We start from the raw sequence: 27,609 nt of genomic DNA, 5'->3' as shown, positions 1-27,609 counted from the left end.
ACATACCCCCTATTGACCTTATACCAATTTTGAAACGTACTTTAGTTATGTCATCGAGAACACCGACATACATACATGCATACTTGGTCCCTGATTGGCCGAGTGACACCACCGACATACATACATACTTGGTCCTGATTGGCCGAGCGACACCACCGACATATGCAACCGATTATAGTAGCCTACTTCCGCACTCTGCTTGCGCATGTAATAAATAGAGACCCCTCTACTAAATGTTTTCTGGTTATTTTTAGCTGTTTCTGTCCTGAAATAGAGTCAAGATGCGCTTGAATCTTAATAATAACCACTTTATCCTTGGGTTAAAATTATATAGAAAAAAATTGCCATTTGTCATTGATTGTGTCATCCAGACATTCTGTTACGTAAATTAGCTCAGTTAAATGTGAACCCCTTTATTATAAAATTGTATTTTTCTTTTCTCTCTAGTAGACCACAGAGGGTGAGATTTAACTTGGTGTTCTCAGAGGAGACACTGTGTAGTACAGGGGTGCCCCAAGGAACAGTCAGTTCTTCTTTTCTGTTTACCTTGTACACGGACGACTGTGTCAGCTCACATCCAAATCAGTTTGTTATCAAGTTTTCCGATGACACCGTGATACTTAGTCTGCTCAAGAGTGATAATAACATCCTCAGCCATACAGAGGGAGTAGACAAGTTTATAGAGTGGCGTGATCTACACCATCTGAAAATAAATGTAAACAAAACAGAGGAGGTCATAGTGGACCCCAGGTCCATAGGAGACCACAATATGATTCGTGTCCATGACCATAACATCAAACAGGTCCCCTCGTATAAGTATCTGGGAGTACAGATCGACGAGGACCTGAGCTGGCAAACGCATGTAACAACAATGTGTTCTAAGATACACCACTGTCTACACTTTCTCAGAAGACTTAAGCTTTTTGGAGTCAGTGTAAATATCATGTTGACCTTTTACAGAGCTAGTATAGAGTCAATCCTAAGATACGGCATGTCCAGCTGGTTTGGCAATCTAACTGTGAAATACAAATCTCAAATAAGTAGGCTAGCAAACATGTCTGGGAAGATCATGGGCATGTCCACCCCCCCCCCCCCTGAGTGTATCTGACCCCTTGCATGTATTATACCGAGAATACGAGCTAATGCCATCCGGTAGGAGGTATATAACTCCACGGTGTGTGTATAATAGATTTAAACACTCTTTTGTTCCCCTGTCAATCAAAATGCTCGATCAGAGATTGCCGAATGCACTTTACTGACTCAGAGATTGCCAAAAGCACTTTTTTGACTAGTTGCACTTTATCTAGGGAATGTGTGCAATATCTCTGTTTTGTGTATGTGGGTGTTTCGGGTCCGCGTCAATATGCCGACGGTCCATTGGTCCGATCGACAACCTACCTCAAACCCTCACCCTAACCTCCCCCGGGGCAGAGACCTAAACCTAACCACCCACCCTCTCCCGACCCCCAGCGCACCTCGGATTAATGCTCCTTCGGAGCAATGGTCCGTCGGATCATAGGGTGCTTCCCGGTGTTTCATGGTGTTTTTCCTTTTCGTATGTGAACGTGTCTGTTATTCGTATGCAGCTGTGACTCTGTCTCCAAGACAAATTTCTCCCAAGGGAGACAAATAATAAAGACAACCTTGAACCTTGCATGTTGTTTACTTCAAGAGTTATGGTATTTATATTATCTCCATCTTATGGTTAATTTTGGGGATAGGTGTAAGACAGGGTTAAAATGTGACATTATTTGACCTGGGCAACACATTTAAATTTGAGTGTCAATTTTTCTTTCGTTTTAGGGATTTTGGCAGTTTTTGACAGGGCGGGGGCATTCGAGCATGGGGCTAAATATGTATTTTGTTTACAAAATGTCATAGCGATTTATTTTTTTATTATTTACTAGGGTTAAGTAAAGTAAGGTAGTCCTACTAGACCCCAAGAAATTACATCTGGCCACAAAAGATCACGAGATCTACTGAATGTGTCAAACTGACATATTGAGCCTATAACACACAGTGTTGCTTCCCCCCAGTAGGCTACCTTCACATTCAGTAGATCATGTGATCTTCTGTGGCCAGATGTAATTTCCTGGGGTATAATAGGACTATAGTAAATAAAAAAATCGCCATAATATTTTGTAAAGAAATACATATTTAGCCCTATGCTCGAATGCCCCCGCCCCCCTGTCAATGATTCACTCAGCCAATCACAGCTCACCCCATCTCTCATACCGGCTACTTGAACCAGAGGTTTGCATTCCTCTGCCTTCTTGTTTGCCCACTGCTGCTGTATCAGCGTGCTGCTGTCATACAACTTGCGCTCATTCTGCTTGCTTACTTGCTAATGCTTTATTGTATACTGTGCGCTGCTGTATACAAGTGCGTGCTCACCCACCTCCACCCCAGCTACCACCTGTCGTTTTGGATATGAGCATTTGTGCCTGTCGTAGACATGCGCAGAGCAAGTTCAGTCAGGGAACCTCAGTCAGCGCGTCGGCCGTTAATTGGGCCACCGCAGCATCATCCGCATGATGCACTTAGCCAATCACAGCTCACCCCATCTCTCATACCGGCTACTTGAACCAGAGGTTTGCATTCCTCTGCCTTCTTGCTTGCCCACTGCTGGTGTATCAGCGTGCTGCTGTCATACATCCTTTGCCGTCTTGCTGGCTGCGCTCAATTCTGCTTGCTGCTTTCTATTGTATACTCTACGCTGCGGTATACAAGTGCGCACCCACCTCCACCCCAGCTACCACCTGTCATTTTGGATCTACTGTTTTAGGTACGGGGGGGATTCAGAGTCCCTATGGTCGGGACTGATGCGCTTGATCCTGAGTACCTAAAAAGCAGATCCAATACATCGCCAAACCATAATAAATATATTGCATTGATTTCTTATATTCAATAAATATATATATTACATCCTCCTTGAGTTGTCTGACTGAACTACTGTTTTAGGTACGGGGGATTCGGAGTCCCTATGGTCGGGACTGATGCGCTTGACCCGTACCTAAAAAGCAGATCCAATACATCGCCAAACCATAATAAATATATTGCATTGATTATCTTATATTCAATAAATATATATATTACATCCTCCTTGAGTTGTCTGACTGAACTTTTACTTCCTCTAATAACAACCTAAAACATGAACCTTGGTTGAAAAAAACTAAAGTATACATAGCTAGGTGTAATGTTAGAGACCACAGAAGTGAACCTTTCAAGCCTGTTTTCTCAACTCGCTGTTGTCTACAAGACATCTCCAAAACTGGTGGGTCAAACTGAACAACCAATAGGCACCGTCGTGCGAGTCGCCGTGCTGAGCATTGCAACGGCCACCAGACCAGACTCGCGCCGTCCGAGTTACGTCCCGATAGGTAGAGAATAGTAAATATTAGTAGCCCCTAGTTTCCATGCCCCGACAATAGAGTTGGAAATGACACGTTCAGCAGGGGGAGTTACTTGACCAGGCTATGTCTGCACCACCCTGCTGCATGCATGCACTGCCAAACAACACAATGTCTAGTATGCCAGTATGGCCATATTAGCCATATTACAATGTCCTGATAACGGTTGATTTCATATATTTAATACAGTGATAATGGACGAATCTGCTGCTCTTGTCAAATTAAGTGACTATTTCCCTCTCGTCCTCGCCTTGCCAGTTGGACATCAAACCATACTTTATGGATCAGTCCGCTTGCTGTGTTGGGAGACAGCAACTCTGAGTGCCTGATAAGCTGCAAATATGTGGTCTGAGATAGAGGGGTGGTGTTGGCTGACGTCTTGACCCGTTTTGTGAATTGTTTTAATGACAGATGACAGAACACCCAGTTGCTGGATTTGAAGGCAACACAATTCATTATGTCAAGCTTTGAGTAGTGGCGACATATCCCAGCCCTAAGTGGCAATGTAACTGGCAATTGAGTAGGAATTTCCATTGGTATTTCATACAGATAAAACGAACGCAACGGACGCAGCTGATTCAGGGTTTCAGCTCTGTATGTGTCAGTCTGTTGACATCTTCTTTTCAACTAACCAGTCTCTTAAAACCTTCATAGCGCATTCAGTGGTTCGCTTTGTGTTTATTTCATGTCTGTCTTCTTCAATGTTATCGATTTCATTGTCGTTGAGCTCTCTGTGTCTTTTAATGTCTCTGGTGTCGCCTGGCTTTGTCCGCGCTGTTTTCTTCTCTTCTCTTTTTTTCTTTACAGGTGACAGGTCAGCCATTAACCAGGAATCAAATGTTTCATCTTCTCCAAATATGTTAAAATTAACCTTCAATGAATCGTCCATTTTGTGTTCTGTGGAGAATCAACGTGCAAGCGATAGTAAACAACAACAAAGTTTGAAAGTTGTAGCGGCCGGAACCTCTTAGTGCGGAAGTGCGGATTGATACGAGTCGAGTGGTCTGAGGCAGGCTTTGATCAAAGCTGGCGTTGATTAGCCATCGGTCTGTTATAGAGAGGAGCGGTCATTATCAATAAATAACAGACCTCTGAATTCAGTGATTGACCAATCACAATCAAGCATTCAACCAAGCCATGTAATAAATATAATAAACACCATTTAAAAGCATTTGTCTTCCTGCGCGTATTCACATATTTCAAACTTAAAGATGACAGCATTAGCAGTACATTTGAACCTATTGCTAGATTCTAGGCTTCTGGAAAGCTATATGACTACAGAAAGAGCCTTTTTCAAGATAGAATGGTCATGTTGGGCTCAAATGGAAGCTTAGGGACATTAAGTTTTCACACAGTTTTCTAAAATCAAGTGAGGCATATTCCCTATAAAGTGCTGGAAAATAACTATCTTTGTTATATTTCCAGGTGGTGCATAACCCCATTGTTCCGACTCTTACTATTCTGCCTCTGCCCAGATGGGTGCTGTGAAAGATTACGTAATGCGATACGTTGCCACAGAGGACGGCACAGCACTATATAAGTATACACAACTAGACAAAGAATTTGAGAGGGGGTTAAACAGAGGTGGACAGTCATGGGGGCTTTTCTAGACACACGCCTGCTTTCGTACCTGTACTTGACCTTGATATTCTTTGCTTCATTCTCTCCTCTGTCCGCCTCACCTTCCTCTTCTTGCCAGTTACAGGCACAGTTCAATCTCAACAGAATTTACAAGGACGGGGACTTCATTCTGGGTGGCTTGTTTGATATTTACCTCTCCTCTGTGTTCCCTGAGCTGTCTTTCACCTCCGAGCCACAGGACCCCACTTGCTATGGGTGAGTGTCACAAAATAAAATAGCAAGACATCATTAATGGACCTTGTTTTGATGTAATTTGATGTAATGTATTATTTAACCTTTATTTAACCAGTAAAAAACACATTGAGACACAGTCTCTTTTTCAAAACTACACATGTCTTTGCTAAACATACACTACAAAACAGGCAACAATACACAGCAATGACCTATAATATCAAAAAAGCTAATAATCATTCATAAGGTAAAACATGACAAGTGTTGGCTGAGTACATCTACGGTGATCCTATTAAACCTCCTCAATGGAAATAGCGAGTCAATGTTGTGTGGTACACTAACACTAACATAGTGCTTTATGTTGTAAATTCTCAACAAATATGCAATCAAAATACAAACAGTGGCATGTTGTGTTAGTTTTCACATTGAAGGGTTCAGATGGGCCCAGACCATGGCTTTTGCAATTACTGAGATCAACAGGAACCCCAGCCTGCTACCCAACGTGACTCTGGGATACAGTCTCTACAGTAACTGTTTCACTCTCGGAGTTGCCTTCCGTGCACCGTTGTCATTGGTCAGTGGCAGAGAGGAGCAGTTTCAACTGGATGAGAGCTGCGTCGGCTCTCCTCCAGCGCTCGGATTTGTGGGCGATCACTCGTCACATTCTATTGCCATCTCTAGTATCTTAGGTTTGTACAGAGTGCCCCTGGTAAGTTTCTCGCTGATCTGATGTATGCTTAATTATTTATTTTGTTTTGCCAATATAATATGCTGTACGAATGACTTCGTACGAATGAAATTTGTCAAAACTAAATGTAGTATATAATCTGTCGCTGTCGGGTTATATGTTATATGTCATATGTTACAAATAAATTATAATATTGAAAATAATCTACAAGTTCCAGCGTGTTGCGATGTGTTTGTGGATTGTCTATTTGCACATTTACAAAAAGACATAACCCTAAACCCTTGGAGATGCAAGGTTTCTGCCTGACAGCAACTAAACAGCAAAGTTGTATAATGACTTTTCTTTCCTCCTTGTACAGGTAAGCTACTACGCATTGTGCACCTGTCTGAGTGACCGCAGTCAGTTCCCTTCCTTCTTTAGAACAATCCCAAACAATGCCTTCCAGGTGAACTTCTACAGACAATAGATGAGTTGGTATCAAGTAGTTCATGTTCCACAAAAACATTCCTCTAGTGAGTGCAATTGATACTGTGTGTCACCTCTCATTTGTTTGTGTGCACTCCATTTTAGCCCGTATCAATTGCCCCAGCCTCGCCGACCTTACAGGTGTATATGTACAGGCTCAATTTATGTAATTTAGACTTAGACATGACACTATAGTATAGTGTATACGCATATTTTCATTATATAGATATTCCACTGTTAGGTTCTTAGCTTACGTACGAGTCATGATGACAATTTTTATGTATTTGATGTATACCATGTTTTTGTTCTTCGCTCTGGTCGCTCTGGATTAAGAGTGTCTTCTAAATGCTTAAATTGTAAATTGCATTATTGCTGGAGCTGAAGGTCTCTGTTGACATCAACAGAGAACGATTACACCTTTTCATTGTGAAATCTGTTGACATCAACAGAGAACGATTAAAACCTTTTCATTGTGAAATCCGTGAGAGTCACTGATTTACAACTATGTGAATAATCTAGCCTAAACACACATCCCTACGTTCTCCATCCAATCAGGTGGAAGCTATGCTCCAGATTATGAGACGGTTTGAGTGGACCTGGGCAGGATTGTTGATCAGTGACGACGCCTATGGCCACAACGCCGCCCGACTCTTCCAGTCCGAGCTGGCCCAGTCTGGTTGGGGTTGCCTGGCTTATTTGGAGGTTTTTCCCTGGGGCGACGACCCAGCTGAACTGCAGAGGATTGTCACCGTGATGAGGAGCTCCACGGCTCGTGTGGTCATTGTGTATCTCTATGGGAACCATATTGTTAAACTCATGGAGGAGGTTGGTATTGTGATCCATGTTCATTTAAAGCTTATTTTTTTTTTCAGACAGGCAGCAATGGGTAGAACGCTCCCAAAAATAATTTAGTATTATATTCAGGAAGCAGACAGGCAAATCGACCAATGACAAAGCTTCTAGGAGAATCTTTTAATGCCGATGTGTCACAGAGGCTATTTTTTGGGGAGCGTTCTACCAATTGCTGTCTGTCTGAATACCAAAAAAAAAGAAAAATAAAAGGTAATTAAAATACATTATTGCTTATAGCAGCTTTAATGCATTTAGACCGGAAGGCGGAGGCCCACTAAAAAAGCAATGTCACAAAATTCTACAGATCTACAAGCTCATAGCGTGGCACGCGCTATGAGCTTGTAAGATTGTTCAGTAGCTAAAGTATGGGTTAAAAATAATCTGAAAAGAGTTACGTTGAAGTGAAGATATCATTTTATATAAAAATCACACTTGTGTGAAGTGAGGGGCGCTCTTATCACCATACATCATCATACATCACATCCCGTGCTCAGCCAATCAAATCATCGCTATGGGGTACGACACAGACCCACAAAGCTGGGCATAGGAGGGGCTAGCGCCCCTCAAAAAACTATAATGACTATTAACATATCTTTAATAATAATAATAATAATAATAATAAACTTATAATAAAATTGTATAGTTATAGTTGTATTTTTCTTCGTATTCGTAGTATCCCATACAATCCGAGAAAGCATCTGTGGCATTTTTTTATTATTACTTTCACAAGCAGAGCGGCGCAAGTACTGTATTCGGCTGCGTATGTCCGTGACACCTTCGGCCAGTCAGGGATTGTGTATTGTCTTTGGTGGCGTCGCTCGGCCAATCCAATCAGGGATTGCGAGTTTTTGGCGTCGCTCGGCCAATCAGAGCGTAAGTTGGCAGCTTGCTGCGTATGTCGGTGGCTCCTCGACCAATTGGATTGGGGCCGTGTGTTGGTGGCATCGCTCGGGCAATCAGGGATTGGGTGATGATGTAACTATGTATGTTTATCTAAAAACTGACATATGTGGATGACGTAACAGATTTAAGTAGGCCATTCATGGACAACTTGTGTGCGAAGCGCAAGTTGGCAGCTCGATAAGAGTGCATTTCTAGTTCAGAAAAGTGTTTAGAAGACATTCGCAGAATCGGCCTCAGGTCTAAATGGGCTAACAGTCACACCACGTCGGCCATGTTGGCATTTTGTATTGGAAAAAGCCGGCTGGCAACGGGTTGGCATTTCATGAATAATTATGGTCTATTGTTGTTCAACACATTCAACAAACAGGTGGTGAGGCAGAATGCGACAGGTCTTCAGTGGATCGCTGACGTGGCCTGGGTAACAGATCCTAACCTCCAGACTCCTCACTTCATGCCGTTTCTTAGAGGTACGGTGGGCGTTGCCGTCCGTCGTGGAGAGATACCCGGCCTCAAGGCCTTCTTGTTAAAAATACATCCTGAAAATGATCCTGACGGCAGCCATGAAAATACTATAGTGAGTCTTTTGTCTCATTTTGAGGTTTGAGGCATTCTTTATTGTGTATGGGCACATACGAATCAAACTTTCTTTTGTTCAGCTCCTCTGACACTGTTAGCAGCATAGTGATAACGATACACCTCCAGTGTTCAATTCCACATTTGGTTTTGCACTTTGTTTACCATGTTGATTTTCCAAGCTGGCATGGAATAGAAATTAGCTTGGGTTTATCTAGCATCAGTATTTAATGACATTGTGGTACTGCTGCAAAAAGTGCTTCAGGAGCCAGAAATAAATGACAAGGACTGGTTATATCAGAGTGGTGATTAAAGATCAAACCATTAGACATATGTTTGAGGGACATAAACATGCATGTTGTAGTTCATTTAAGTTAATGGCAGGGTGGCAAATAGTTGAATTTTTGAAATTGTGTTGCATATTCAACCATTTGTTTAAGCCTTGCATGCAAAGAGGCTTTCAAAGCTCACCATATTCAGCCAATTGTCTCATCAATTAGGCCTATTGTTATTATTATTGTTATTATTATTACTATTAGTATTATTATTATTAGTAGTAGTAGTAGTAGTATCACAATCAATCTGGGGAAGCATCTGTCATTTGGGATTTGTAGGCTACAGTGGTATAATGGTGATTTTTTCTCTCAGTACCACAGCATTTGTATGCCAAGCTAGTAGTGATGCGCGGGCCGGCCCGTTGCCCATCCGTCGTGGAGAGATACCCGGCCTCAAAGCCTTCTTGTTAAAAATACAAGTTTCCTCAGTGTTTGTGCTAGGAGTTGGGACAGTGTCTGTCTGTCAGCGTGCATGATCATCATGCAGTAGCTAGATGCACGCTCCAGTGACGGCTGAGAAAGATTAGTTAATTTGTGTCGGATAGGGACTTTTCCGCTAGATATTAAGGCATGTTTAGGGTGTGTTTTAGTGCCGGGGATTTCGCCTGGAAGGCTCTATTGAAACACTCACTCTTGAACGAAGTTGAACGTGAAAAAGTGACGTTCACACACGCCAGAAAAGAACGCGTTCACAATGACGTTCATCAAACAGAAATACAGTACATTCAGTTCACGACTTCACGTTCACCCTAAATATGAACAAGTTTGTGAACGATTGTTCTTTGAACGCGTTCGGGTACAACACTGGCAACCGTATGCCAAAACCTGCCGTGGGGCTCAACCATTACATACACAGAGTATACCAAGGGGGTACGAACATGCACGTAGTTGGCTGATAACGTCCCATAGCTGGGGGGTATGAGTACTGTATATTCGTATATGGTAAGTTGGTCACTGCATTTGAAGACAGTGTGCAGGTTGTTTTCCTTTTTCAACTTCTTTTGTACAAATTTATTTTTGTTGCGACCACAGGTCAAAATCCCCATACATGGGAAGGCCCCCATATATGGTGCCCAGGTCGATGTCATAGTTAATATGACCTGCTGTTGCAATTAAGCCCATACGTATATGAAGATCCCTGATGTCATCACTATTGGCCAGCAACTCTACATCTGACCTCAAACCTCAAAACCTTAGATCTCCATATGTCAGATATGTTCTGACATTCCATGTTGATCCTTCCCCATCCATCATTCCTCTTCGATGTCTCTGATACCTTATTTATTATTTAGTTATTAATGCAGCCGCGCTCGGGGCCCGGAAATTAAGGCCCGGCCCTACCTGCATGGGCCCTCATCAAACCATGTACAGACACTGCCCCCGCTGCCACCCTTAAATCTCCATATATGGACCATATGTTGATCTGACCTCATCGAACCCTACACTCAAGACATGCTCCATATATGGCCAGTATAGAATTCATTCCATATGTTGATCCGACCCCCCATGCCAAAGCGCCAGCGCTCACTCAGCAGTCTGCTGTCACCCAGGCGGATGCATGCACACGGCTTCTTGCGTGCATGTGACGTCTTCTCGCCCTCAGGCTGGTTAGGCTCCTTTGACATTGTAGCAGCATAGTAACTGTGATAATAGGGCAATAGTTTTACCAGGGGTCTTCTCTGAGAGAGATTAAGCAGGGACTCTCACTACATATGTAGTGAAATAAAGAAAAGGAAAACATTGGCGGCCCCCCAATAGTAACCCCGAGGACCCCCTTGGGGTCGCGGACCCCTTGTATTACATTTCTCTCACTTTTCCCCCCTTCTTTCACTTGTGTTTCTTCAGGTGAGGCATTTTTGGGAGAACACATTTCAGTGTAAATTTGCACCCCTTCCGTCAGAGTGGGTGGACGCTGGTGGAAGGGTGTGTACTGGACAAGAGGACCTAGGAACAGCAGAAAGTACCCTTTTGGATGTGTCTGATCTCAGACTAGAGTATAACGTGTACAAGGCTGTGTATGCTCTGGCCCATGCCCTCCATGACATGTTGCAGTGTGTGCCAGGAACAGGGCCTTTTGCTGGGCACAGCTGTGCCAGTTTGCAGACAATACAGCCATGGCAGGTGTGATATTAATACACATTTATAGTTGGATTTTGACTGAGAATAATAATGGCCTTAAACTAATGGCAGTCTTTTTTCTTTTTGTCTAAGTCAGCTCCTGGCCATCTCTGGTAAAATTACCAAAATCCTAATTGAAAAGGGTCATGCAGACCCTGCCCCTTTTCAGTAAAATGTCTTATCACACTTGAGATAGGCCAAGCAATTGTCTAAAGTCTAAAGTCTAAGGTTTAATCCTATTTAATTCTATGTAATCCTCTTTATGTTAACAGTCAGTGAAAGTGAAATAGACTATACTATTTATAGACGTTGTTGGTGAAATTATTAAAGGACCACTTTTCAACCTATCTTCATATAATAGGTCCTCACTAATAATCATGAAAAATGGCGCAATTTTCTTCTACTCGGTCTGTGGGCAGTTCAGAAACCGTCTTCCAGTGACATCATCGATGGGGAATACAAGCTAATAGAAACTGCAGGCTTTCTAGTCCTGAAAAGTTGCAATGCGAAAATGGAAGCTCTCACGATATTGAAAATCTAAATATTTTTGTAAAAAAATCTTGTTTAAAAAAATATCTGCCTCATGATGTCACTGGAAGACGGTTTCTAAACTGCCCACAGCCGTCCTATAAGACACAGACTGAGTAGAAATAAATCGTGCCATTTTTTCATGATTATTAGTGAGGACCTATTATATGAAGATAGGTTGAAAAGTGGTGAAGTGGTCCTTTAAGACATTTCATTTATTAGTTTTGTTGTGGATCATTTATTTATTTTTTCCTGAAAGCCTTTAAACTGACTTAGGCCCAATCATTTTAAGAAGGCGACAATATGCATTGATAAATAGATAATGTAGATACTACATTGGCCGCCCTATTGGTCAGGGCAAGCTGTGCCTGCGTATGTCTTTTCAGACAGGAGGTCTCTGCACAATTAAAATCGGGATCTGCTCGTAATTCCGACAACACATTAGTCCGACAACGTGGCTTTTTGTGTGGTAATGGAGCAAGTCGGACCAACGCGTCTCAGGAATAATGCGCCTTAGGAATAATGCCGCTAAACCATTGAGTTGAGTTTGTGACTTCCTTCACCTACCTTGGATCCATCATCACAAACAACGGCAACATAACAGAAATAAACCGGAGACATGCCATGAAAACACTCAGTGGTGACCATTTTGCGGTGCCACACTTTTTTTTTCCCATAGACATTTCCAAGAAATATTCAATTGGTCACCACTTGGTTTAGGCTTGGAACCATAGACTGTAAAAAATATGGACAAAGCGTTCCCCGGGTCTAACATGAACGTAAAATGAAGCCTGTCAGTCCTTGCAATGGAAGTCGCCATCTTTCTAGATCCGTTTGGGCCCAGCTGGCCCATTGGCTGGCCCAGACAACGAGGCGCGACTTCCCCCCTTCTTCTTTGTTGGTTTTTATTTTGACTCGAGTGGGTGGGGGATCCCGTTCATAGACTGTAACGGTAGCCACGCCCCTCAGAACATGCACGACTTTATGGTCATTTTTTTTTATAAATGGGGCCATAATTTTCCAAAAATAATATTATGACATTCAAAATGAGACTTTAAACTAGTGACTGGAAGCAAAAAGTATTCATGACCATGTTTATTAAGGTAATACAGTCTAGTTGAAGTTGGGCCCAAATACATGTACTTCTATGGGGCCATGGGTTTTTTTGAGCCCAATGATAGCGCCACAACAGGCCATTATATGAACTTTCATTTCCTTAGTGACTTCACAAAAAATATGTCTGACTGCCCCCCTGCTTGGAACCAACCAAGCCACCCAGGCTCCTGACCATAAAACCTTAAATTGTGTCATTTAATTATACTATATACTATGTATTCATAAATTGCCCTTTTAGGCTGTTTTCAAATATCTTTGGACATAAAATCATGATTCACAAGGAGCCTGAATGGCCTGAAATCTCTGTGTTGCAAAAAAAAAAGAGATAACAGCACTGCTATGCCCTATTAGGAATTAGGATCGATGGAAGATGTCCATATTTACTCTAAAAGGCTTACTCTTGTGTGGTCTCCCTGCTGCACAGGTCCAAGGCTCCAGCTACGAAGCTGTTCAAATTCATTGTAAATGTCAGAATTCTGAGAATGGCCAGGTTATGGTCAGTGTCTTCCGAATAGCAAAATTACCTTGATCATGACTGTAGTGTTGTAGATTCACATATAAGTATTGAAACAAACCGGACACAGGGCTGCCTTGTAGACTTTACTCATTCGGTATACTGAATCAACTCACAGTCACATTGCATGTAATCACCACCACTTAATCACATATGACCCACCTGTGTATAACATCCTGGTACCCTATGCAATACAAGTGCAATCTTCACTACAATGACCTTTCAAGTTCAAAATCATCCAAAATGGTCATTGCAATATCAGAAATTAATTCCACACACCACAGTTAGTTGAAATGGTGGTATTACATGTATATACACTCAAAAACAAAAGAAAGTAGGAATTTCATCATAACCAATGGCGACCATTGTTTACTGTATTGGTGATTTTTCATATAGGGACAAATTGACTCAGTTCAAGTGAGTAATTTCCCTTAACACCAAATTGCGAACGGGTCTACAGGCCAGGTACTGGAGTAAATACAGCAACAGTCCCTGCCATTGTCACTATTGTGTATCTTGTATACAGTATGTTTTTGCTTTTAATACATTTGATCATCAACATTTTTAGCTTGTGTATTACCTGGAAAAGGTCAACTTCACGACATCATTTGGAGATCAAGTATCATTTGATGAGAATGGTAATGCCATACCAATCTGTGATGTCTTGAATTGGATGTGGCTCCCTGATGGAAGCACAAATGTTCACAATGTAGGTGTGGTCAAGAAATCAGCTGGAGGGGAAGAACTCATCCTTGATGAAGACAGAATCTTCTGGAGCTTTGAATCTGCAAAGGTAACTTTGGTATTCTAAAAATAACTGTATGAATGTAATTTAGTTTGGACTGAGTTTAATTAATTTCCTGTATAGCCACCTCAGTCAGTGTGCAGTGAGAGCTGTTCCCCTGGAACACGTGTGGCCAGAAGGAAAGGACAACCTGTCTGCTGCTTTGACTGCATTGCTTGTTCTGAGGGTGAGATCAGCAATGAGACTGGTAGGTTTATATTATGTATGTTCGTGATTGTCTTACACTGTTATCTTTAGGCTGATTACACTCTACTTGTATGTACCTTTAATCTTCTCCTGTGTGTTAGACTCTACAGAGTGCACCAGTTGTCCAGAGGACTTTTGGTCCAGTCCCCAGCGTGACCACTGTGTCCCTAAGAGCATGGAGTTCCTCTCTTACCATGAGGGCCTGGGTATCTCCTTGACAATCATCTCATTGCTAGGCACAGTTATCTGTGCCATTGTCCTGGGAATATTTATCTATCATCGAAGCACACCCATGGTACGCGCCAACAACTCAGAACTCAGCTTCCTTCTCTTATTGTCACTTAAACTATGTTTCTTGTGTGCACTTCTGTTCATTGGTCGTCCGAGACTCTGGACTTGTCAGCTGAGGCATGCAGCATTTGGAATCAGCTTTGTGCTGTGTGTCTCATGTATCCTGGTAAAAACTATGGTGGTGTTGGCTGTTTTCAAGGCCTCCAAGCCTGGGGGTGCAGACATTATGAAATATTTTGGTGCCATGCAGCAGAGAGGAACAGTTCTGGTTCTTACTTGTGTCCAGGCAGCAATCTGCATAACCTGGCTTGTGTCTGCCTCACCAACTCCTCATAAAAACACACAATATCACAGTGATAAGATAGTCTATGAGTGTGCTGTGGGATCAACAGTTGGTTTTGCGGTGTTGTTAGGTTATATTGGTTTACTGGCACTAATAAGCTTCCTACTAGCATTCATGGCAAGGAATCTTCCAGACAACTTCAATGAAGCCAAGTTAATCACTTTCAGCATGTTAATCTTCTGTGCCGTGTGGATAGCCTTCATACCAGCATATATCAGCTCTCCAGGCAAATATGCAGATGTAGTGGAGGTATTTGCTATTTTAGCATCTAGTTTTGGCCTTTTGGTGGCACTGTTTGGACCAAAGTGTTACATAATCCTTATGAAACCTGAGAAAAACACTAAGAAATCCATCATGGGCAGAGGTGCCACGAATATGTAGAAACAACGACAATATATGTTCTCTGTCTGTATTTTAAAACAAATGTATATATGATTATATTAATTAGCTGATAACCTTTTTGGCAGAAGATTATGTTTGCTACCAGATTAAAGTAGTAATCAGTCATAATGCGGACACGTATCATCTATCATGAATCAAAGTTGGTCAAAAGTTAATTACCCTGCTTTAAAGGCTAAGTTCAGTAAGTTTGGTCAATTTAGATTCTCAGTGGCCTTAAAAACCTAGTCCTATGTTGCGCTGATAAGTAATTAAGTACATATTATTTATATAGCACCTCTCACAGAGAGATCTCGCAAAGTGCTTTACATACAGTGAAAGCCAATACAAAACAAAACAGGGTAACACTTGCAGATAAGGTTCATGAAAAATGATTAACTAATGCTTAACTAATACATTAGTTAATCATTATTTCATCACAATTCATCATGAATTCATGATGATGATGATTCATCATGAATCGTCATTAGTTAACCATGATTTGTAGATGATTTATTGATCAAAAAAGTTCCGCCCAAATCTATGCCCAGGATGAGTGCTCATAGACGGGTAGGGTTAGTGAGCAGACTCGGTCTCTCTGGAGGTAATTATTCTCAATTATATGCCCACGATAAGTGGGCATGAGTCCGGAGCTCTCCCTGGTGCTTTATGGATCATTTTTGGACTCCCCCATTTTGCCCAAATCTATACCCAGGATGAGCTTCGGACAGACCCCTACCCACCTTTGAGCACTCATCGTGGGCATAGAATTGAGAAAAATGACCTCCAGAGAGACCGAGTCTGCTGACTAAACCTACCCGCCTTTGAGCACTCATCGTGGGCATAGATTTGGCCGAAGAAATCCGATCTATAAATTAAATCATTAATGCCATGAATCATGATTAACTACAGTTAATTCATGATGAACTCATCATGAATTAATGATGAATTGTGATGAAATAATGCTTAACTAATTAGTTAAAGCATTAAGCATTAGTTAATCATTATTTCATGAACCTTATCTGCTTCAATACCCTAAAGCAGACAAAAAAGGCTGTACAATAATCTCAAGCAGCACAACAAGACAGCATGGAAATTTGGAAAATAAATTCCAGAACAATTAATAAATTGCCTGTTCAAATAGTAAGTTTAAAGTCTTACAAATGTCCACAGACTTGTGGAAGAGTATTCCAAAGTCTATAGGGGCTACAGATACAGATACACCCTGTTTAGCAGATCTTAGGGACTTAGCGTCCACATAGCATTGGACCAGGTCAGTCAAGTATTCCTGGGGTGGGGACTGGAGTGATGTCTGCTGGGCCTGATTAACAATCTGGCAGCAGCATTTTGAATTAGATGGTGGTGGTCCAAAGGAGCAATAATGCTTTTGGGGGCAACAATAAGAGTGTCAGTTTAGGCCTAATTTAGCTAGAGGAAATTGTCTGAAATCCATGCTTTAATGGCTAATATACTGTACATTTATGTAAAATATTAAAATGTAAATCAGCAGGGCACTTGGAATAATAATACAGTTGGATATCATCCGCATAAAAATGTGACTAAATTTGACTGAGGGTCTGAGGGTTAATTTTCGTTTTTTCATGTCGTATGAAAGCAGGGAATCATAGCTTCAAATTGACATATTAGTTTTTCAGTTTGACCCACCAGTTTTGGATATATGGCTTATAGAGTAATGTCTTGCAGAAAACAGCAAGTTGAGAAAACGGGATTGAAAGGTTCACTTCTGTGGTCTCTAAGTAACATTACACCTAGCTACATGTTTTAAGCATTTATTTCATATTTACATGACATTTATTTCAGACATGCTCTAGCATGTGAAGAGTCTGCCTGTGATATTAACTCATTTTGGATTAAAAAAAACAAAACAAAAGTTTTTCTCCTCACAAATGGTAAAATGGTAAGTCTTTAAAAGGGGAGGCGGTCTTTTTTCCGACACCCAAATAGCCGACGCCCGACGGGACAATGGTCCTTGACCGAAATACCGTCTACCGTCAGTTAGACATACAGACAGACAGAAGTTCAACCAATACTCAGACAAATCGTAGTTTAGACAGGACAATAGTCCGACACGGGAGAACTAGCGCGCAACGTGCGTGCGAGAGAGGGGAGAGAGAGAGAGAGAAGGGGGAAGAGCACGTTTTGGGTGCATTGTTGTTACAGTGGGTGCCATATTATTAATTAATTAATTAATTAGATAAAGATCTATAGGCCTATCTGTCACATATATTATATATATTATATTATATATCATAATATAATGTAATATATATAATACAATAATAATGATGATAATTATCTCCCTCTCTCACTCCCTCTCTCTCTCGCTCCGCCTGCTCGCTCACTAAGACTTTTCGATACGGCTTCAACCCCCTATATAAGGAATTAAAGAAAGTCGATCGGTCTCTCCCTGTGGGGGGGGGGGGGGGGGTCTTCAAAGAGGCCGTGCGTATATGTTGAATTGAAATAAATATGGTCGTCTGTCTCTCTCTGTATCGCTCGCTGGCTTCTATACCTTAATTATCTTGGAGAGAGAGAGGGAGAGACCGCTCGCTGTCTCTCTCAGCCCGTGTGTGTATGTGTGTTAAGCATGTGCAGCAGCTATATCTGGTTGAACCATATAATGTATAACCTAATTCTGATCAGTGTTTGGGTCTACGCCTCTTGTGCAGATCCAAATAAAATAATTCAAATGTGTGTGTGTGTGTGTGTGTGTGTGTGTCCGTACACACTGGCGGAACTACATTGGGCCACTACAAGTGGAAACAGCAGATTTGTGCCTGGTTTGCTGGGACCAGATTACATAAATGACCATATTTCTTACGTCATCATTGAGAGCTAGTCATACACACACCACGTACTCTGGTTCCAGCAGATCATAATAATAATAATAAAACTTTATTTGTATAGCACCTTTCATGACATGAAATGCAGCTCAGGCACAATTTTCTATTTTATTTTACTGATTATGTATATAGTATACGTATGACTAGCTCTAAATGATGACGTAAGACATACGTATACATATACTATATAGAGTATGTAGTTGTAAGTTGATTAGCGGCATACTGTGGTTACTTTGCGCCAAAAACCGTGCCAGCCAACCCGCCATTTGATGCGTATGCAAATAAAAGAGCAGATTTGTGCCTGGTTTGCTGGGACCATATTACATAAATGACCATAACTGGCCATGGCTTTTCTACACCGATACATGTCCAACGGAAATGCTGGGGAGAAAAACAGAGAACACGGTGTGAATTGGATGAATGCCTGAGCTACCTGCAGTTGGCACAACGGAGTGGTCTTCCTTATGATCAGTGTGAACACATCCGTTCACTAGATTACTGTGATCGCATAGTTACTGAGGAACCTCTGGACATGTCAATCCTGGACAAAATGGTTGCTTGTCAATTCTTTGGAGCGGTTGTGAATATGTATTTCAATTTCTGTTAAAAAAAGGACATTTTGTTTTAGTTGAGTTGCACACTATGTTGATGCATTTTCTTTTCCTACTTTCCACCACAGTATTGTTAACTAGCTAGCTACACCTTACAGAATCTGACTATTTTTGACTTATAGAACCAAAGACATAGGACAGACTAGTGCCTAATGTATGCTCCGTCGCACGCAAAAATAACAGACCTTCAAACTCACAATGCATATAAAATGGAGGTGTTGTGAGCTTGTAGGTTCGCTATTGTAGTAGTAAAGTATGAATGAGGCATAACACCCTGAGGTAGTGATTTTCTGAGGTGTAGGAGCTATGTGATGCTTGGCTGCAGAGTGCATCCAAGCAAATGTACACAATGTTAAGGATGTTTACTTTGTAAAATGCTTTGTTATCTGGGCTGAATTTGTTCTTTTGCCCACCTCTGGTGTATTATCAAACATTTGCAATGCGACTGTGTGGTAAACCCTTAATATAAACATAGATAACGTGGTTGTAATTGATACACATTCATTTGATTACAAAGTTGTATTCTTTAAGCAATAAAGAAAAGGATAAAGGGTTTTCACTATGTTGTGGCTCTATTGTTGTTTCCAAACACATGGAGTGTTGCAGGCTTTCTGCTTGTTTTATTGAATTGCCACTTCTCCCAGGTCCATGTACTGCTCTGGAAGTCCATGTTGGTACCTCCCAGGTGGGTGGATGCTGCTATGACATGTGTAATATGATACCATGTACTATGATAAGTGTAATAATATAGTGTAGTGTAACGGTGTAGTAAGTGTTTATGAAGATGTAGAAACCATTTAGACGTTACTTTGAATCACAAAATATGTTTTGTATACACAGTTTCCATAATTGTGCCCACATATTAAAGCACTGTCACACTATTCATTGGTTTATACAAGTGTTATAGTCTGACATCCAGGAGTGATCAAATGTGATAGCAGTTGCCAGTTTCAGAAGAGAAGCAGAGTGAGTATACATACTGTTTTGGGGTAATAGTCTGAATATGCAAAACCACAATACCACAGTGTCGTAGGGTTAGTGGGTTATAGCCGGGTTTTAGGTAACAATTATTAAAAATATTTTTTTTTATAATATACTGTAAGTCTGTACCACCATGTACCATAGATGGACATGACCAACATAATACACCAACAGACAGCCGGAATTGTCCTGGTCCCCATAGGCCTACTGAGTTTAGGAGGACGTAGAAACCAATTTTGACATGACCCCAGAAGAGCAGTTAAACATCTAAGTTAACCATCTAACCTCCCCGAAAAGGCCTGTCTGTCCTGAACTCTTATCCATATTTATACATTATGGATAATTAGTATGGACTTATTTGGCTCAACTGCTGTCATACCTCACATGGTAGTGATATTGTTGGAGCGCAGAGTGAAGGTGACTGCATATCTTTTACACCTACTGCAGCAAGTGTAGGCTATGTTACTACTCCTTAGTCCTTACTAAGTTACTACTATGACCAAACAACCTATTTATTATCCATCCAGATTGTTGAATTACTGTGGAACAAACTATTGAAGAGACTTTATTGATAGTGCCTCCTAAGAAACCAGGTGGGACCAAAAAAGGGTTGCTCAACCTTATGCCTGGAGTGCTCTCCAGTGAATGTCCAGCAGTCTGTGATTAGGCTCTATATATATATATATATATATATATATATATATATTATACATATATTATGACAATATTATATATTTTGAACATCTTTTTTAGAGAGAGAGAGAAAGAGTTGAGGGGGGGAGAGGGTTGAGATCGAGAGAGTGAGAGGTGAAGAGGGGAGGGGTTGAGATGGAAAGAGTGAAACACAGAACGAGACTTGAGGAGGAGAATGTTTGGCATAGACCCCACGAAATTAAGTGACAGAAAGAGATGCAATGAACCAACTTGTTCACTTTGATTATTTTCAAATAGTCTACTTGTAATCTACTTATCCATTAAGAAAATTGGGAACTGCCCTTATGTCAGACCTCCCATTAGTCTGACTGTGTGTTGCAGGTTAGAATTCACCTGTGCTGCAGGTAAATAACCTGTGGATTCCTGTGAGGTTAGGCTTAGTTATAGAGTTTGGGATGGTGTTGGTAATGGTCGGACTAACGGGAGGTTGGACCAATGCCACACTACAGAAAAAAAGTGAGCTTGTAGTTCTACTATTTTCACTTTTTGTAATTTAATCCCTTAGTGTGTGTGTGTGTGTGTGTGTGTGGGGGGTGTTGCAATTACTGTATTTTTTAGACTAGAGCTCGACAGTGTAACTAGGTATTCGCATATGCTACTAAAAATAGCACCGTGCGAGTTGTAAATTTCAATTTGATGCACCACTGCGACTACAGAATTTGACAAGTTCAATCGTGATCAAGACAAGCCTCTGATACAACAAATGCACATTCTATAGTTCTATAGTTCGCAGTTCTATACCTACATTTATATTCTGTAGTACGGCGGTGTCCATCGCAAAAAAGAGCAGATCTTCAAGCTAACAACATGTGGAGGCTCAATGCGACGCTGCCCTTTCCCCTGTCACTGCTTGCTGTCAGCAGCGGCAGACAGAAAAAAAGACAGAGCAACGCATGATAGCACAGATTCAGAAGGAATTGCTTGGACCCCGACACGTTATTTGCAAAGTTTGTTTGTAATGTTCAAAGTTCAAACTCATTGTTTTTCTCCTCTGGTGAAAAGCTGGAATTTGCACAATTGCACGTTCTCAGTCAAATCTGGTCACACATTGTAATTGTCAAAATGTGACTGAGAAACCTTTCACCAGGACTCAAATATATTTACTATATTTCCTACATTATTTTCAGCTGGAGATTCCATTGGTGGACACAGCTGTTGACAGACAGAATAACTGAATTGACCATAACAGGTATGTGTGTTGGAGAAGTTATTCAGTCATGCAAATTAACCATTTACTGCTAAACAATTCATCTACAATGCCATAACTCATGAAACTACACATTGTAAGCTTGTAGATGAGCTACAACTATGACCTCAAAGGGAAAATACATTTAAACTAATACATTTTTGCCTAAAATACAACATTTTGCTGCATTGGTCAATTATATTTCAGTGACTTGTTTTGATATGTGCACAACACAATGCATGTTATGGATATAACTATCTAATGTTAGCATATGATTTTGAACACTATTTTGTAGGCATGTAATGATATACATCGTATATCAATATATCAATATTATACCCATATTTATTAAAAAAAACCCTCTAACATATTGTGAGTTGAGTGTATCGTTACATGCCTACTATTTTGCCAACAACCCATTGGTAAAGACTGTAATTTTTATTACATTTCAGAATCTACAACTTTGTGGCATCATGCCTCGTCCTGGGAGGAAATCAGTGGCTGCTAAAAAAGGCATTCATCCCAAAAAAGTTGCATAGATGACAATAAAGGCACACAAGAGACAATTACTCCAACCATGGAGCCTTTGGTACAAACTGCTGAGCAACATGCACAATCTGATGTTGAAGAACAAGACAACATTATTGAGGCCATGGACATTTCCAAAAATTACCCTGTACAACAAGCATGCATTGTGCCACCCTCTGTTACATTTGTGCAGGCATCCAAAAGCCAGAGTCATCCTTCATTTTCTAACATGTGAAGGGATCGGCAGTGTACCTGCATGGCTCTGACATTTCTGGCATACCAAAATGAAGGTCTTGACTTGAAGACGGAACATCTGGACAAGATACTAGACAAGGGAGACAGTCTGTATACAACAACAATAACACAACTCAAAAGAAAGAAACTATTTAACAACCACTTCCTGACAATGGAGGAAACACCTCTCAATGTAGAAACAGAACACAATAAGTACTCGGTGACCAAATCTAAAGTGCAGATGGGCTATATGCGAGTTGAGGGACAGCATCGCCAAAAGACTTGTTTCCTGAAACTTCAAGAAAGACTGTGTCTGTCTACAGATGTTCAATATGCACTCTTAACAGTATCACCACACACCATTGCTGTTTTTAGAGACGGGTCTGGAAGATATGGACTTTTTGACTCCCACAACAGAAGTGCTGATGGCCTACCTCTGTCTGATTGTAATGGAGGAAAAGCTGTAATGATGATTTTCAGTCAGTTGGATGACATGTTTGCTAAGATTGACCAGTTAATTGACTTCTTGCATACCCCAGACAAGATTGACAAATTAGTGTTTGACTTCATGCCAGTGACATTTGTACAAACAAATGCCCACCCACCACAACTGCCAAGCATACAAGTGCATAAACCACAATTGATGTCAGACACTATAAAAAAATATAATAAACACCGACAACACAAAATGATGAGAAAAATACAAAATCAACTACATTCTGAAACCAAGGAAAAACCTAAGACAAAGAGGCAGGAATACATGCAGAAATACATTGCCATGCGATGCAGAACCAATGAAAATGTCAACCTACAGCAAAAGAAATACAAGAGTGCATACGTTAAAGCAAAATACAGCAGAAACGTGGTCTTCAAAAAGAAGCAGAAGACATATATCCATGGGAGGTACCATGAAGATGAGGCGTTCAAAAAGAAGTAGAACGCTTATGATTATCGGAGGTACCATGAAGATGACGAGTTCAAAAAGAAGCAGAAGGCTTATGAACGTGGGAGGTACCATGAAGATGACAAGTTCAAAAAGAAACGGAAGGCTTATCAACGTCGGAGGTACCATGAAGATGAGGACTTCAGAAAGAAGAAAAAGGCTTATACCAAGGCACATGGACACAGGAGATTCAAGGAAAATGTACAGTTCAGGAAAAAGGTCAGGAAACACATGAAGCTGTACATGGCCTATAAATCCAAAACGGACCCATTATTCAAGATGCGTCGTGACATCCGTTCTGCATTCAAAATCAGAAGAAAGTACAATGAGTTATGTCAAGTCCACCTCAGAGTGCGCTCTGAAGAAGCAAAGATGAAATCTATTGCATCAGAAAAAGACAGAAAACAGAAAAAGAAAAACAGAAAAAGCCAGAAAAGATACAGAACAAATCCCTCCAGTGGGAAAAGGGAAATCACTCTGCGTGTACGAGGAAGGCGCTCCAAACCTTTTCAATTAAAACTTTCACATGATCACGTTGACGGACATCATGCGACAGAAAAATGATGTGCCCTACGCACAACTTCTGAATAGGTTGAGGGTCAAAGCAAAGAACGATCCGTTAAATGACCCAGACAAAGATCTCCTTACTCAGAGAGTGACCGAGCGTGATCGGTGTCCTAAGGACATTGTCCACATCTTCGCAACCAACAAAGAGGTGGCTGAACATAACACAAAATCATTGTATAACCTCCACTCTGACATTGTGGACATACCCGCAAACGACTTCAGGACAGGTAAAGGGAATCACCAGATGACCCCACTTGCCAGACCCTGTACAGGACAGCAGAAGGATCTCCTTGACAACTTGAAAGTTGCAGAAGGTGCACCTGTGATGATCATCAGAAACATAGACGTGGAGGATGGTCTTGTAAACGGCACATCACATAATCCCTGGTGCATATGTCATACTCATATTTAAAATTGATTCCTGCCGTCTTGTTTCTCTCGTTGTACAGGATATAACCTACTAATGACCTCCTGAATCAGCTGCCCAATGTAGCGGAAGACAATCACCAGTTGATTTTGAGTGGAAACATCAGTTGTTTCATCAGCCTGTATGGAGACAAAGTCTGCAATCTTGATTTCTTCTATGATGCTTTCTCTCAAAACTTGGAGCATACAGTCAAGGAGTTCATTCTGTACTGTCTTAGATGTTCCCTTAAACACAGTAGCAGACTGCAGGTGCTCATGTACAACTGCATCTAGTGATGCTACAAAATTCACCAAGCCTCTAAAAACACCAGGCTTTACTGAGTCTGCACTTTCATCATGCCCACGTAGGGCTAACTCAAAAGCACCACAGAACTTGATACAACCTATTAACCTATAATATTTGTTTCCGGGGGGGGATGGCAGCAGGTGAACACTCAGACAATTATGTGATTTTCATAATGTTTCTGATGTCTGTGGTGGGTGGGTCCGGGTAGCTTCATGATGCTCTGTAAAGGTATAGGTTTGTTTCCCTACCCACATCCCTGTTTTATTTTTTCCTACATGCAGGTGTTTGAGTTTTGAATAAACATGGTAAAATAACATTTTAGGTAATAAATATATCTTTCTGTATCTTTTTTAGTTCAAGAAATTCAGCAGCGGCCATCGTCCACCATGGCCAAAATAAAAACTGACCTGCAAACTCAGAAAGGCGAGAACCGGCTTCTGAAGGAGGAAATACGGATTCTAAAAGAGGAGAACAAACTCCTGAGAGAGCAGCGGGATTTCATCCGGGAAAAGGCTCGCTACACAGAGGCCGGACCCCCAAGTACAAAAGGTAACTAGACGGTTCCTCCCAAAACCTACATGTAAAGGAGTCTTTATTCATTTAAGGTACAATTTGTGTTTAAATTACTTTTAAATGGCTCGATATTCTTTGAAGCCCCAACACAGCGGAGGAATGTCCATCTCTCTTGTAGTCCTGTTTGCAGGGTGGACGTATCACTGTAACTTGAGTATTTTTTAAAAACTTATATCCAATAGTTCCATCCGTCTTGAGTTATGGTTGCTGCAATACTTGCACCCAGGGCTACAGGAGAGAGATGGAGAGGAACCCATCTGAAAATATGTTGTTTCAGGGACCCCCTCAGAAGCAAAGATTTGAGTTAAAATCATTCACTCTAAAAGAATATATATTCAAAGATTTGTGCCAAATTTTCACAATTTCTCAAAAAAGGCAGATCTACAAGCTATGGGCTTGTATACCTGCTATTTTCCAATAGGTAAAATATAACATTGCTTAAAACACCAAAAGGGGAAATTGCGGAAATTGTAATTGCGGAAATTGCGGAAATGGTGGAAATGGAAATTGCGGAAATGGTAATTGCGGAAGTGGTGGAAATGGAAATTGCGGAAATGGAAATTGAGGAAATTGCGGAAATGGAAATGGAAATTGCGGAAATTGCGGAAATGGTAATTGCGGAAATTGCGGAAATTGCTCTTCACTTATAGCTATCTATTTTCAGGTAGATTGTTTTATTTTACTCAGTCAGCCATATCACTACTCATTTTTTTTCATGAAAAAGGTCATAGCTGGGTAATCTATTTTCAGGCAAATTGTGTTTATTGTATTTTATTTTACTCAGCCATAACAATTTATTTTCTGTTAACCAACTTGCTGGCTGGCAGGCAGGCAGACAGCTACTCATAGACAGGCAGACAGACAGACAGCTACTCATGGAGAATTGGACAGGCAGGCAGTCAGACAGCTACTCATAGACAGGCAGACAGACAGCTACTCATGGATAATTGCTGCCAACATACCATGCGCGTTCACCACGAGTAGCACGCACACACACGCACGATGCTAGTTCATGTGTCGGTCGTCGCGCGTTCATGTGTTTGAGGACAATCCATCCAGAATGCACACTGTTCCTAACCGGAAGGAGGAGTGGATTCGCCTCATGCGCTTCTGAGCAACTCAATGCAAGTGGACGGGAGGAGAACTTGGGTGTCTTCTCTATTGTATATATACTCTAAGATTGCAAGACATGTGCAATGCATTACTCTTCAGTGCTGAGAACCAAGGGCTACAGATGGACGCGCACCAACACGTGACACACACTAACCAATCAAAAACGTTATACCACGTAAATAACATTTGACATTTCATGGAGGCATAATAGTAATGTGTCAGCATAAAACAACTTTTAATCACTGCCTTTAGTTAGTGGCTACTTATATAATATAATATTTACGTTTCTGGATTGCTAATTTTAAATATATTACAGGCTGTAGATTTCGTTTCTCAGTCATTCTTATTCACGTTTTATTAAGGGGTTGTGCATGGTGGTGCGGCGCACCAGCGCCCCCTATGGACGCACCGCCACTGCCTATGTGACTTAAACAGGTATGATACACAGGTAATGTCAAACACAATCCTTGTAGGTACTGAAAAATAAATGTTGTCCACAACATGAATGTGCATTCTCTGCATAAGAGCTGCCAAATGATCTTAAGTCAGTGACTATGTGCATTCTAAAGCAATAAAGCAATATATACATTCTGTTGTCAAATCACAATCAACAATACTCAATTACAGTTTCACCGTAAAATATTTTTTATCACTTAGGCAAGTATCACAGCCCTTCCCATTGCTTCAAAATAGTATCAAACCATTGCAATAACAGATGAGTAACAAGTTATCTTTTTTTTTCATCTCCTTTTATTCTTTCCTTTATATTCACATCACAGTGCCACACTTTACTGTTCTCATTATTCCATATACAACTGTATGCAGAGATCAGTTCAAAAGGCTATGCGAGCCTCATATTAGTCTGTATGTCTGATTGCACTGTGCATGTAACAGTCTCCGAAGCCATGTAGGCTGTGTGTGCATGTGTAATATAGAATATGCTGTGTAACACAGGTTTTTCAGAAAACAACCAAATGTTTTGCATTTAAACAAGAGAAACATGGCGCTGTTGGCTTTATAAGCATCTGGTTCAGATGTACAGTACAATAAGAATGTAGTAAATCCAAGAGTACACTAGGTGGCGGTAATGCACCTTGAAACCTTACGAACATGACACCGTGTCTCTATGCCAATCCGAGGAACTAGATTCTCTCGCGGCTTCAGCGTGGATAGAAAGCCAGTAGGCTACCATCTTTCTTGTGTCCATTCGCTCCAGCTCGCTTCGAAGACGAAGACGATCGCAAGACAATTGCAACCGAACCCAAG

The 27,609-nt window shown here is 41.0% G+C and overlaps 1 protein-coding gene across 1 annotated transcript; it reads left to right on the top strand.

Annotated features, from left to right (window-relative positions):
• Positions 1-769: 769 nt before the first annotated feature.
• Positions 770-27,609, top strand: LOC308327082 (extracellular calcium-sensing receptor-like; the record flags this gene model as incomplete). The annotated part of the gene is made up of 12 exons (XM_080780221.1): positions 770-862; positions 4,218-4,224; positions 5,654-5,931; positions 6,269-6,355; positions 6,931-7,200; positions 8,498-8,704; positions 10,884-11,159; positions 13,883-14,107; positions 14,183-14,306; positions 14,407-15,303; positions 25,012-25,206; positions 27,560-27,609. Coding segments are annotated over 12 exons (2,709 nt in total), but the record flags the coding sequence as incomplete, so codon positions are not given.

Source organism: Protomyctophum bolini (assembly GCF_963924005.1).
Source record: "Protomyctophum bolini genome assembly, chromosome: 13".
Taxonomy (NCBI): Eukaryota; Metazoa; Chordata; class Actinopteri; order Myctophiformes; family Myctophidae; genus Protomyctophum; species Protomyctophum bolini.
The sequence above is the reverse complement of the archived record's forward strand: the minus strand, read 5'-3'. Positions and strand labels throughout refer to the sequence as shown.